We start from the raw sequence: 13714 nt of genomic DNA on the forward strand, positions 1-13714 counted from the left end.
TGTGGTAGCTAGGTGTGGTAATACACACACCTCCAGAGGCCACCACCTAGCCCCAAAGGAAGAGAGGAGGGGGGGTGCTACTGCCCCTGTTCCCTCTGAATCTGTCACCTGCAGCTGCTGTCAGTGCCTTCTGAGATGACCAGTGGATTGCATGTCTCAGTGGTGTGCAGTCTCCTTACAAGGCACTATCAAAACCAAAGCAGCTGCTATGATACTTCCTTCTGACAGAGAAACAGGGCCAAAGCTCACACTGGTCTCAAAAGGGTCTCCCTGTAGCCCTAGCTGGTCTGGAACTCACTATGTAGACCAGGCTAACTCATAAACAAAGTGTATACAGTTTTGTTTTGGTTTTTTTTGCCTTTTGAGACAGGGTCTCCCTGTAGCCCTAGCTGGTCTGGAACTCACTATGTAGACCAGGCTGGCCTCGAACTCAGAGGTCCCCCTGCCTCTGCCTCCTAAGTGTTGGGACTAAAGGTATGTGCCACCATGCCTGGCTAGGTGGTTGCACTTTTAACCTAATCTTTGCATAATGAAGTGATTGGGAATATTTATTGAGGGTTGATGGGCATCCTGCTCTATGCTACATCCAGCTGACTCAAGCGAAGTTCCTATGCTCCAAGAGCTGATTAGGTATAAGAAGAGGCGAAGAGGGGGAGGCTGTGAGATAGATATGCAGACTTGGCCACTCCAAAATGCCCCTTTTAGTGAGCCCCCAGCTCCTCCTCAGAGACTAGAAAGTGCTTCTAGCCCTTTATCAGCAGAACTGTTTCCTTCCTCTGTGTAGTTTCCTACAGGTGGATGTGCTGTGCTCACTTATCCAGAGTCTGAGAGCCCTAGGGAGGGGACACACTTAGCTCAGGGGGTTCTAGATGGTAAGGGGAGGCAGGAGCTGGCCAGAGTAGGGGTCATCTGTTTACCCTAATCTCAGATCAGTAGTTGATTCTTGATCATCAGAATCAGAAAGTCCTGTCTCAAGAAAAGAAAGAAAAAGAAGCAGAGGGCTGGGGATGTAGCTCTGTGGGTAGAGTACTTACCTAGTATTCGCAAAGCCCTCACCAGGTTCCATCCCCAGCGTTGTGTAAACCAGATGTGGTGGTATATACTTGTAATCCCAGCACTCAGGAGGTGGAGGTAGAAGAATCAGAATTCAAGGGTAGCCTGGGCTAGGTAAGATTCTGCCTCAAAAAGCAAAACAAAACAGGAACAAGAGAGGCAGGCAGTGGAGGGTGGGGATGGTTGGGAAGAGAGCTTTGTGGGGGTTGGAGACATAGCCTAGTTAGTGTTTGCCTAGCATATGCAAGGAAGGCCTGGGTTCATTCAATTCCAGGTGCTGAAAAAAAGAAAAGAAAGAGAGAAGGAGGGGAGAGAAGATGGTACGAACCAATGGTAAGGAGATGCTCCTGTGCCTATGGCTGTGCAGAGGGCCCCCATCCCTTTCATCCACCCAGCATGCTTGCTCCTACTGCTGCTGCAGAGGGTGTCCTCCTTGTAGGGCTGGTATTCAATGTACTTGAATGACTATATGGCCTAACCAGGCCCCTGGGATAGACTGGGTCTCAAAGTTAAGACTCCTGGATCCCTGAGCTTGGAACTGTCAGTCAACAGGAAGTGAGTCCTTGGGTGAAGATACCATGTGGTCTCCAGGCAGGAAGTAAACAACTGTGTGATGATCTCAAGCAGCTCTGTGGGGCAGCAGGTGGCTAAAGGAGTACATAGCAACCATGAGAGATTGATTCTGTCCAAATATGACCCATGCCCACCTCCTTGTAGTACTATGTTTGTCTTGTCATGCCTGGTACTGCTGGTCCCTGGATAGTGTCTACCAGTGCAGTGGTGCATGGCCTTCTCTTACACATGACCCAGCCTTGCAGGGTGACAGGGAAGGGAAGGGCAGTCTAGGTCCTGGGGTAGGTCAGACATACAGCATGGGGGTTAAAGGTAGTAGACAGAAGTCTGTTTGCTTTGCTTGCCTGGGCCTGGAGAATCCCTTGGAGACCCTCTCCCTTCCACCAGGTACTTCATCTTCTTGCTGCCGTCCCCTGGGACCCCCTCCCCCCAACTGCTGAGGCATACAGCAGTATAGCTTCCTCAGAGCTCTTCTCCCAGAGGCTAGCATAGACTGGGAAAGCAACAAGGCAAGTTGCTGGACTCCCAGGAGGGAAGCATGGCCAGGAGACACTAGGTTTGTTGTTTGTCCCCAAGGTCCTGCTCTCTATTTGCCACTACTGAGGGTTCCTCACCCGGCAGCAGGGTCTCAGGGTTCCAATTCTAGACATGGAAATGAGTCTGTGAAGGGAGGGGCTGGGAGCTAGCTCCCCTCAGGCTGTGTGCTGGTACTACAACCTTTTTTGCAGTAGGTTGGCATTTCTTTCTACCCTTAGACAACCCAGCCAATCCACCCTGAGACTGTCCGATAGATACACTTAGCTCTAGGGAACTGGGAGTGCCAGGGTGCGTAGTGCAGTCGGAAGCAGACTGGCCCCAGTGCCCATTGTTTGCGTGAGTCATGGAGCAGATGTGGAGAGAGGCCCGTGTTAGGGGAAAAGCAAGTTGCAGAATGTTCTGAATAGCATGATAAAAACAGGATCCTGGATCTAGTGTATGTGGATAAGTACATAATTTACATGTGATTGTTAGAAGTCGCAAAAGGAAGCCTGGCACTATGCAACATGCATAGACTCCCAGCACTTTGGGAGGTAGAGGAGCCAGCCTTAGCTATATGGCTTGTTTGAGGCAGCCTAGGCTACATAAGATCTTGTCTTAAACAAAACAAAATGTCTCAAAAGGATTATATGTCAAGCTGCTAATCAACCTTTTTCTTTACAAATGTTTAAATTGCATTTATTTATTTGTGTATGTGTGTGTGTGTGTGTGTGTGTGTGTGAGAGAGAGAGAGAGAGAGAGAGAGACAGACAGACAGACTTTGAAGTCAGTCTGGGTTATATGAAACAAACAGCAATAAAAGATTTAGAAAAAGTTCCATAGATTGAGCCTTATCACCTCACCTTACAGTTGAGGAAAGTGAGGCACCTTTTTTTGGTTATTGTTTGCTTTGGTTTTTTGAAACAGGGTCTCTTGCATCCCGTATTGATCTCAAATTCATAGGCACATCTCTGATGTGCACATCTCTAATTCAGGGACCCTGACCAAGCATCTCTAGACTTCCCAAGATGTTCTGACCACTTACTTCCAGGTGGCCAAGAATGGAAGGTCCAGGCACAGACAACAGAGGGCACAAGCTCTCTGGCACTTGCTCTGTCCTTACAAAGCAGACGACGGGGCAAACCACAAATTTCTTCAAGAGCTTTGGGTTCCTCCCTTGCTTCCCAGTCTGAAAGATCCTGAAGGGGCAGTGGGCAAGAAAGAGCTCAGCCCACAGTGTGGTGACGTGGTGATTCATGTGATAGCCACGGAGATTCTTTATTTGATTTCTGCTAGCTGGAGCCCTTAGTAGGCTCAATCCTTGGCCCCAGGGGATGAAGCAACATATTGCTGTTCCAGGCAGGCATGTAGGAATGGTTGCTGCAGAGGCTGCAGGTTGCTGTCAGACTGGGTCTGAGAACCTGTGGAGGCCTGAACCAAGGGGCAGAGTGGCTCAGGCCAGAAGACTGCTTCTTTGGGGGAATTTCTTTAACCCCCACCCCCCCTCCCCAGAACTCCATTTCTTGAAAGACTAGGAGGAAGGCTTTGAGAGTTCTAATCAGCCTGGGGGGCTCCAGAATTGATCTGGTGGCACTGGAATTTTCTGAGGAAGGGTGCCTACTTTAGTGATGGAAACTTAAGGAACATTTTTGTTTTGTTTTAGGGTTTTAAAAATGTATTTATTATTATTGTATTATAGCTGGGCACCCACACAAATATGTGGAGGTTAGAGGACAACTTTGTGAGGGGTTCTCTTCATCTATATTTACATGGGTTCTGGGGATTGAACTTGAATCAACAGGTTTACACAGCAAGCACTTATACATGCTGAGCCATCTTGCTGGCCTTGTTTTTTTTTTTTTTTTTTTTTTTTTTGAGGCAAGTTCTTATATAGCCCTGGCTGGTCTGGAACTCAATATGTAGCTGAAGATGACCTTTAACTTCTGATCCTCCTGCCTTCACCTCCTGAGTGCTAAGATTACAGGTGTGCACCACCATACCCAGTAGATGCAGTACTGGGAATCGAACCCAGGGCTTCATGCATACCAGGGAAACACTCTACCAGCTGAGCTATAGTCTCAGTCCCAGGACAGTTTGTTTAAAGGAGAGAGGCCAGAAGACCATTAGTGAGTCAGGGTGCAGTGGGATACCCAAGGTTCAGTGAAACTGGAATGACCCACCTGCTTGGCTTCCTACTCTGTCTTATGTTGATGTCCAAAGACCTTTAACTTCAAGGATCAGACCCATGAACCTCTAATGTTGTACACAAACTCTTTGTTTGTGTAACTTTCACCAGAACTTCAGAGGGTTTGTGACTCAAAGGAGTCAAAGACCATTGGTCTAATCCTCCCTTTTATCTTTTTTTCATCTTTCCAGGTGGAAAGCAGCGACACACCCAAGGACCCTGCTGTGACCTCCAAGTCCCCACCCATGGCCCAGGACTCAGGCTCTTCAGAGCTGTTACCCAATGGAGACTTGGAGAAGCGGAGTGAGCCCCAGCCTGAGGAGGGGAGTCCTGCTGCAGGGCAAAAAGGTGGGGCCCCAGCTGAGGGAGAGGGTGCAGCTGAGACCCCACCAGAGTCCTCCAGAGCTGTGGAGAATGGCTGCTGTGTACCCAAGGAGGGCCGAGGAGCCTCTGCAGAGGAAGGTGAGTCCCAGCTAGAGGGAAGCCTCTCTGGACCCTCTGAATTCCCAAGGGTCACAGATTTGTGTCTGTGGCAGGTCCCAGAGGATGATCTGGGGTAGGAGCTGGCTATCTGCTTGCCAAGTCAATGGCCTGGAAGCCACTGGATGAATACAGCCTTCGTGTTTTACTTGGTGCACCTAGTGCTCTAAACATTTTTTTAAAAACTAGGTATTGTGGGGCTGAGAGGTTAAGAGCACTGGCTGCTCTTGCAGAGGACCCGAATTTGGTTCCCAGCACCCATATGGAGGCTAACATCAGTCTGTAATTCTAGTTAGAGGAGGATCTGATGCCCTCTTCTGGCCTCCACAGGCATATCACACACATGGTGCACTTAACATACATGCAAGCAAAACAGTTATACAGATAAAATAGAAATTAAAAAAAAAATTTAATTAAAGCTAGGTGTGGTGGCGCATGCCTTTAATCCCAGCACTCAAGAGGCAAAGGCAAGTGGATCTCTGTGAGTCCAAGGCCAGCCTGGTCTACACAGTGAGTTCCAGGACAGCTGGGGCTACAGGGAGACCCTGTCTCAAAAAGACAAAAAATAAATAAATAAATAAAAATTAAACTAATAAAATCAGGTCTGGAGAGTTGACTCAGCTTGGTTAAGAGCACTGGCTGCTCTTGAAGAAGACCTGGGTTCAAATCCCAGCAGCCACATAGTGGCTAACTTCTGTTCCAGGGGATTCACCACCCCTTTCTGTCCTCCGAGGGCATTGCAGGACATGGGTGCACTTACATACATGCAGGCACAACACTCATATATAAATAATAAATAAACAAACAAGCAAATAAATAAATAAATTAAATAAATAAATGGTAAAATTAATAAAATTGCCAGGTGTGGTGGTGGAGGACTTTAATCCCAGCATTGAGGAGGCAAAGGCAGGCAGATCTCTGTGAGTTCAAAGTCAGCCTGGTCAGCTGGGACTACAACGAGACCCCATCTCAAAAAACAAAACAAAACAAAAAACTAAAAATAAAAAATAAGAAAACAGCCAGGCGTGGTGGCGCACACCTTTAATCCCAGCACTTGGGAGGCAGAGGCAGGCGGATCTCTGTGAGTTCAAGGCCAGCCTGGTCTATATAGTTCCAGAACAGCTGGGGCTACAGGGAGACCCTGTCTCAAAAAGACCAAAAAAAGAAAAAAAGAAAGAAAACTAGTTGCCAGATTTTAAAAATTAAGAAATTTCACATGAAAATCTGGAGTTTCAGCTTTTTATGGAGAAAAAAATGTTGGCTATGGCAGCAGGCTAAAGTGGGTTTGCATAATGCCAAGGAATGTTAGACTGGTATATTGGGTGCCCCCTTGTTTCTAGGCTGGTTGTGCACCTCAGTTTTCCTCCACTGCTAGCTGACTTTACTCTTGTTCATGACCTGCAGCTTTTGGGGACCACTGTATGTAACATCTGGCCTGGGCCCATGGGGACAAGAGATACCTTGCACACTCATACAGAGTTCCTGGCTCACTGCAGTTTAGCTGACTCTATTGGAAATTTGCTTGTGACAGTGGACACTGGAGAGGCCTGGAGGAGGCTAACTCTGTACTGCCCAGCTCAGACTGCTCCATCTGGGAACTCCTTGGCCTAGCCCTGGAATTCTGGAAAGTTGCCCATTTTTCTCTTTCAGGTTAAGCCAGAGATTTCAGGGCCAACCAAGCTGTAAACAAGTTAGTAATGAGGACAGCTAGCATTTGTACCGGGCTTCACAGTTTACACAGCACCTCCTCCTCCATTATCACATTTGATCCTCCCGGGGGCCCTGCCAGGTTGTTTTGCATATGTGCATTTTAATTTCAGAAAATCTTCCTTCCAAGTGTGTATGATGGAATGAGTAAATTGATTAATTGGCATAACTTATTTTGCATGGATCCAAACCTAATATTTATGCAGAAGAGGGAACATTTCCAGAAAAGAGGTTTCCAAACTTATTTAAAAATATCTTTCATTCATTATTCAGAAAATATTTATGATGCTTCACTATGCCCAAAACACTTTCTGAAGCACTTTGCTTTTGTTGTTTTATTTACTTTTCCAAATGATCTTACTCAAGAGGTATTATTATTCCCATCTTAAGGGGGGGAAAGAAAGTATGCCTTAGGTTACTTGTTCATGGCCTCTAATCCTGGCAGAGCTGGGATGACCATGAACTTCTGATCCTCTTGCCTCTGCCTCCTAAGTGCTAAGATTGCAGCTATGTACCTCTATGCCTTTTTTACATTTTTATTTGTGTGTATGTACACGTGTATACATGCACACATGTTCATGCCACAGCATGTGTGTGGTCAGAGGACAACTTGTGAGAATCAGTTCTCTCCTTCAACCACATGGGACTCAGGGATCAAGGATCAAACTTGGTGGCAGGCACCAATACCTGCTGAACTATGCTTGTTTTGATATGGTGTTGGGGACTGAACCCAGGATTCATGCATGCTAGGTAAACACTGTGCCAACTGAGCTACCTCTCCAACCCAGGATTTGTCAAATTTTGCTCTTGCACCTCCCTGTTCTGGTGCTCTATACTGCATGATACTCATGTATCCAGGCTTCCAAGTACCTGTCTCGCTTGATAGGGGTGTTGTGAGAGCTTCTGGGAAGAGGGGAGAGAGCAAAGAGAAAGATACCTCCCTGCAGTTCACACTTCCAGGTGTACAAGAGTCCCAGAGCTCAGTGTCCTTCACAAACAGATGTGGTACTCCTATGGGCAGGTGTTCATTAAATATGTTTGGTATGTGCCAAGTCTTGTGCTAGTCTAGGGAAACCATCCTGAACTAAAACCTGGCTCTTGCTTTCAAGAACTTCATATTTGGCTAGTGAGAATCTGCACTTTCAAATGTGTGATTAGAGCTGGATATGTAGCTAAGTGGTAGAGCACAGGCTTGCCTAGCATGTGCAAGGCCCTGGGTCCCACCCCTAGAACTGCATAAACTGGATATGGCATCACACACCTGTAATCCCAGCACTTGAGAGGCAGAGGTGGGAGAACTAGGAGTTCAAAGTCATTCTCAGCATATCAAGTTTGAGTCCAGCCTGTCTCAAAAACAAAACTAAGTAACAACAAAAATAAAATAAAATGTGCAATTATACACAGAGATCAGTGCTCCAAGGGAAAGGAAATGAAGTGCCTTGCAGAGCTAGGACAGCAGAACCTAAGCTGGCCTACCAGGTGAAGGTAGAAGACGATGAGCACACACCTGTTCCCAGAGGGGGCTCCTAGGTGGGAGGGAACAGGGCATTAGGGACCTGATAGAATCCACCAGACCGTAGTGGAGAGGGCCAAGAGGAAGGATGTGACAGCAGTGGGTGGCAGGTGACCAGACCAGGCTTTCCCAGCTGCCTTCTCAGAGGTGACAGGCTGTGATTGGAAAAAATGACTCAGTCACTGGATTCCCCACTGGGTGGAAAGGGCTGGGAAGTGGGATGAGAGGTTAGGGGACTGCTGCAGGTGTGGGAAGCAGGCTGCCCTGATCAGCAAAGGGCAGCCAGCAGAGATGAAGTGAGGTGCCAGAGATAATAAGAGGTAAGGAATGATGTCAAGGGTGATTCCTGGGCACAGGTCTGAGTGTGGTGGGCACAAACACTCCCAAGACCTTGGGGCACTTCTGGGTGCTCCTAGTTCTCTAGGAAATGGAGATGTTGCCAGGGGTCAGAACTGGTGGGCTCCCTGAAGGCCTCTGTGCCATTGACTTAGATGCTGAGGTAGGCAGGGCATTAACCTGGAGAAGTGGCCAGTGGTCTCCTGGAAGCTCTGGCTTGGGTGTTGTGCAGAGCCTGGCCATGCCTCAGCAGTCAGTTGCAGATGAGGAAAGAGACTAAGGTCCCCAAGGAAGAGATTTAACCATGGTTCCCCTCATTGTAAGGTTCTTTTCAGAGGGTTCTATGTATCTTTCTTGGAATCCCACTGTGCTCTTCTGTACAGCACAATGGAGAGTTTTAAGGCAGCATCCAGGTGTCATGGACATCCTCCTGTGTGTGTAGGAACCCGAGGTCCTGAGAGTAAGGCCAGGAGAAGCAACTGGAAATTGACCAGATGCTGAGATGAGCAATAAAGTCAAGAGCCAGCACCTGGGTCAACAAGATGGCTCAGTGGGTAGAGGCATCTCTGCTGAACCTGAGGGACCACCTGGGTTAGATCCCTGAGCCTCACATGATGGAGAGAACACATTCCCCACAAGTTGTCATCTGACCTCCACATGAGCACTGTGACACATGCACAGACACAGATGGATGGACACACACACACACGGAGTTTAAAAAAGGTGTTGCCTTGGGATGGTGCCTGCATCCGCTCCTGGCATTAAGATCATATGGTGATCATGGTAACTAGAGCCACTGTGCACTATGTGTTGGTGTGCTCTTCCCTCAGTGCTCCAGTAGCACCTGGAAAGCTAAAATGCAGAATCTCAAGCTCTACCTTAAAGAGATCCTCATGAGGTCTGTGCATATTACAGTCATAGTCTCTCATTTCAGCCTTGAGCCCATGTGAAGACCCTGTTTTTCCAATGAGGAGAATGAAGGTTGAGAAAGACTAAATTACTTAGCCAAGATTATACATCTAGTAAAGGAAGCCAGTGTGGTGGTGCATGCCTGTAATCTCAGAACTTGATATGTGGAAGCAGGAGGATCAGAAGTCATTTGCAGCTGCTTAAGAGTTTGAAGCCAGGCTGGGCTATGTATAACTCTATTACAAACAAATAAAGGAGATGAGGGTCAGCATAAGACCTCGCTGGTCAGATTGAGCATGGAGACAAACATGGGCTAATGAGTGCTCTCCTATTAAACCTGGCATCACCTTTATCTTAAAGAGAAATTGGGGTTGCCCCTGACTGGATACAGCCTCAGGCCAACAGGTGTTAGAAGCCCCAGACCTTCCCTATTCCCAGGACCTGAGGTGCCTTGGGGGCCACCCTGGAAGGCCACAGCCACCTGGCCCTGGGAATCTGGGTCTGGGTCAGGAGCAGATGGGTTAGAGAGGAGCATTCAGCAGCTGACTCTGTCCTCATAGCAACAAGTGCCGCATTTGGAGGCAGCTAGTTTGTGGAGTGTGTGTGTGTGAGTGAGTGAGAGAGAGAGAGAGAGAGAGAGAGAGAGAGAGAGAGAGGTCACTTTACGTGGGCATGCGCAGTCTGCAGAGGAGAAAATTCCAGAAGGAAGCCAATTGGAAACTGCATTAGGAAGTCATTCAGTTTGGGAGATCTTGGGGGTTGGAGGATTGGCAAAGGGGAACTTGAGGAATAATGGTGCATTGGACATGGCTGTGGCTCGAGTCAGGAGCTCTGATATCTGATTACAGCGCCTCTTGTAAATTACTCCCTTCACTAGGCCTCAGGTTCCTCAGTGAAAAATGTAGGGGCAGGACAAGAATTCCCTCTCTTTTCAGCTCTGATTTTCTTGCATTCTAATGAACAAATAACGCCTGGTAAATGTAATCAAAAGCCACAGGGTATTCCAGTTAACTCCCAGGTCCAAAGGACACGGGAGAGAATGTAGCCAGCCCTGAGTCCCCACTCGCCGCCCCCAGCCGCCCAGCTGCAGCGCCTGCAGGAGCTGAGCTGAGCGACCGCGAGGAATCGAGGCCAGGCGCCCCCTCCCGGCACCGTGGGGCCAGCACCGGGGTCGCAGCCGGGAGGGGCCCTGGCCGAGAGACCAGGCAGGCGGGAGGGGGAGCCGGATGGAAAGTGGGGAGCTGGCTGCAGTGGGAGAAGACATGGAGGAAACTGGAAGCGGCTGAGACAGGCCTTAGAAGGCCCGCACCTACCCCACCCACACACGGTGACCTTGCTCCGCCCACGAGCCTCCGCTGCTACACGCCGGCCCAGCGCCACTCTGCCCAGCCCAGGGTCTGCCCCACCTCCGCGCCCCAGGACAGAGGGATATGGAGGCTGTCTTGTGTACCCTGGGCAGGTGCAGAGAGAAGCATCAGGTTGTGTCTGGTGAGAGCAAAGCAAACAATCCAGACTAAGGATTCAGCTTAAATGCTGCGGTGGTTTCCGTTCCTGACCCCCGGAGATGCAGCAGAGGCTGTTTTTTCCGTTTAGGGTTCTATGTTCGTGTCCGTGTTGTCGTCGTGGTGTCATGTGTCTGTCGTGTCCCGTGCGGGCTCCCCTCCGCCCCCCCGGCAGAATGAGAGACACCGCTAAATGAGCCAGCCTTAGTGGCCTTTCTGCACTGGGCCCAAGCTCCGTACTTTCTCAGCCTTGATCAAAAGAATTCAGGGACCCAGGTGAAAGGCAGGCACACACCTCTCCACAAGGCAGATAAAGCCTTAGCAAGCTGCAGGAGTGCCCGGGAAAGGATCAGGGCAGGAGGCAGGGATGTGAAGGAAGATGGGTCTACTCTCTTCTCTGGTCTAGAGAGGTTCTAGAGAAGCCCAGCCAAAAGCAAGTGTCCTTCCTTGCACAGTGGGGGGACTGCTGCACCCTGCCCAGATGTCCCTCCTAGGAACTTGAAGCCAGAAGGGGAACAGGTTATCTCTAGGGAAGGGGAAGCACTCTGACATGCATTGAGCATGTACTGTGTGCCAAGTTCTGCTCTGTGCTCACACCAAGCTTGTGTTTGTGAGGAAATGAGAGCAACACACTGTTGGAATCCAGACCCATCTGGATGACCTGAGAGAAGGAATGGAGGACTGTTCATGTTAATCATAGCGCCATTCTATTTAGAAATGTTCTCGGTGAGGAGACAGACTCATGAAAGATGAAGCTGCTGCTTTACTGGGTTTCATTCCGTTTGACCCATGTCACTGTCCCAGCACACACCTCATGCTCCGAGGGCACCTTTTCCTATCCCACACAAAGGAGCGAACAGAGTCTGGCTTCTTCAGTCCAGCCTCTGCTGTGTCCCTCTGCCTTCCTGCTCCTTACCCTTCCTAGAGATCTGTAGGCTGGAGCAGCAGAGGGTGGATACTGTGAAGCCCCATTGATGTCCCTGAGACCCAATCAGTTGGCTAGAAACCACACCCCTGACTTTGCCCTTGTTCCTATGCACTTGGCCTGGAGCTTGGACCATTTCTCTGTGCTCCAGGCCTTGTTCTGAGCCCTTGGAGCCAGCCTGGTATTTGGCAGGCCATCATAGATGGCAAATGAACAAGCAAATGCTTACAGTACCCTGTCCCAGGTTGCAGAGCCCCTAGGCTCCAGGTATGGCCCCTGAGCTACCTCAGTGACCCCAGTGACAGTTCCTTTGTTCTTCCCTTACCACAGGTAAAGAACAGAAGGAGACCAACATCGAATCCATGAAAATGGAGGCAAGTGTTTTCCTCACCCCAGGGGCTCTGGATCTTGATTCTAGAAGCCACCTCTCTGATGGACTGTGGGAAAGAATGTGTGTGAGGGGGGCCAGAGGGTGGGTCCCTGCCCCCACCCCTCTTTTGTATCTCTTTGTGAGAAGAGGAAGTGAGGGTGGAGGTTGGAAGTCCCCCAGCCAGGCAGCTCATCCTCTTCCAGACATCAAATACTTTTCACTGCCTTGCCCATGTATCCCTACCAACTCTACATCCCTCCTCACTTCTCTGGCTCACAGGGAGCTTGCCCAGCATTTCTGGGTCTGCCCCTCTGGCTAGGAGCTAGAATCTGTGTATTCTGTTTGAGGTGAGTAGTGCCCTCAGTTTCCCCTCCAGGAGGGGCAAACACTAGGGGAGTCTATGCCCATCTTAATGCCTGTCTGTCTTTCCTAGGGCTCCCGGGGCCGACTCCGTGGTGGCTTGGGTTGGGAGTCCAGCCTCCGCCAGCGGCCCATGCCAAGGCTCACCTTCCAGGCGGGGGATCCCTACTACATCAGCAAACGCAAGCGGGATGAGTGGCTGGCACGCTGGAAAAGGGAGGTGAGGTGCCTTCTAGCTTGGACCCTAGGTACAGAATCAGCAAACCAAACAGCCCCTCTGCGGCTGTTGTCAGGCTGCAGCTGAGACTCAGTTTCCCTCTCAGGTTAACTCTTAGAATTTCCAGGGAATTTCTACTAGGCAATACGTGGTTCATTTGCTCTTTCATCAAGTGTTTCTGGGGTGCCTACAGTGTACCAAGTTGTGTTCTAGGCTCTGTGCAGATGGGGCTCCTGCCCTTGTGAAGTTCATTGTCTAATGGGTGAGAAGGACAAAGAAATTAAGGGCTGAGTTGTGAGGCCTGCTCAGTGTGTGGGCAAGACAGGTCTCTCTGAAGAGATGGCATTTCCAGTAAGATCTAGCAGGGGTGTCCAACATATCCAGCTGAGAGCAGCCCTGAATGCAGTCTAACACAAAAGTATAAATTTAAAACCAGGTGTGGGACAGCGACAGGTAATCCCAGCCTTTTAGCAGGTAGGAGGATTAGTTCAGGGTCCTCCTCTGCCACACAGGGAGACCCTATCTCAAAGAAAAAAAGTAAATTTACTTAAAACATTGAGGGTGTTTTTTACGATTTTTTTTCTTATAATTCAATTCTATGGTTCTCATGCATGAACTTTATAGATAACAAGATAACATTGATGTTTCTCAAGGTCCAAAGGTTGGATGGGCCTGAAGGAACTGAAGAGCTGGCTCCAAGATGAATGGGATGGGGACAGTGTTCTGGACAGAGGAAATAGCATGAGCAAATCAAGGACTGTTTGGCAGACTGCACGTATAAAGTGAAATAAGCAAGGGGGAAAATGGGGCCCAATGAGGCAGGGGAGGGCAGCAGAGTCCAGTCACCAAGGCCTTGCGGATCCTGCCCAAAACTAATTACACCGTGTGTTCTGGAAAACTGTGGGTGCAGAGGAATGTCTCAAGTGGCAGCTGTGGAGATAGGACAGCTTTGGGTCGTATTTTGGAGATGGAATCATAGGACACGTTGCTGAAAGGGCCAGGGAACTGACAGAACAAGGCAGGAATACTCCCAGGGCTTTGGCCTGGACACAGATGATGGCTGTGCTG

The 13714-nt window shown here is 49.2% G+C and overlaps 1 protein-coding gene across 1 annotated transcript in view; it reads left to right on the forward strand.

Annotated features, from left to right (window-relative positions):
- Positions 1-13714, forward strand: part of Dnmt3a (DNA methyltransferase 3 alpha) — a 112814-nt gene that overhangs the window by 57713 nt on the left and 41387 nt on the right. The window contains exons 4-6 of the mRNA XM_008848553.2: positions 4519-4789; positions 12030-12073; positions 12503-12649. Coding sequence (XP_008846775.1) covers positions 4519-4789; positions 12030-12073; positions 12503-12649 — 462 coding nt within the window. The remainder of the gene's footprint in view (positions 1-4518; positions 4790-12029; positions 12074-12502; positions 12650-13714) is intronic.

This window comes from Nannospalax galili, unplaced genomic scaffold, assembly GCF_000622305.1.
Source record: "Nannospalax galili isolate Female #2095 unplaced genomic scaffold, S.galili_v1.0 scaffold1191, whole genome shotgun sequence".
Classification (NCBI taxonomy): domain Eukaryota; kingdom Metazoa; phylum Chordata; class Mammalia; order Rodentia; family Spalacidae; genus Nannospalax; species Nannospalax galili.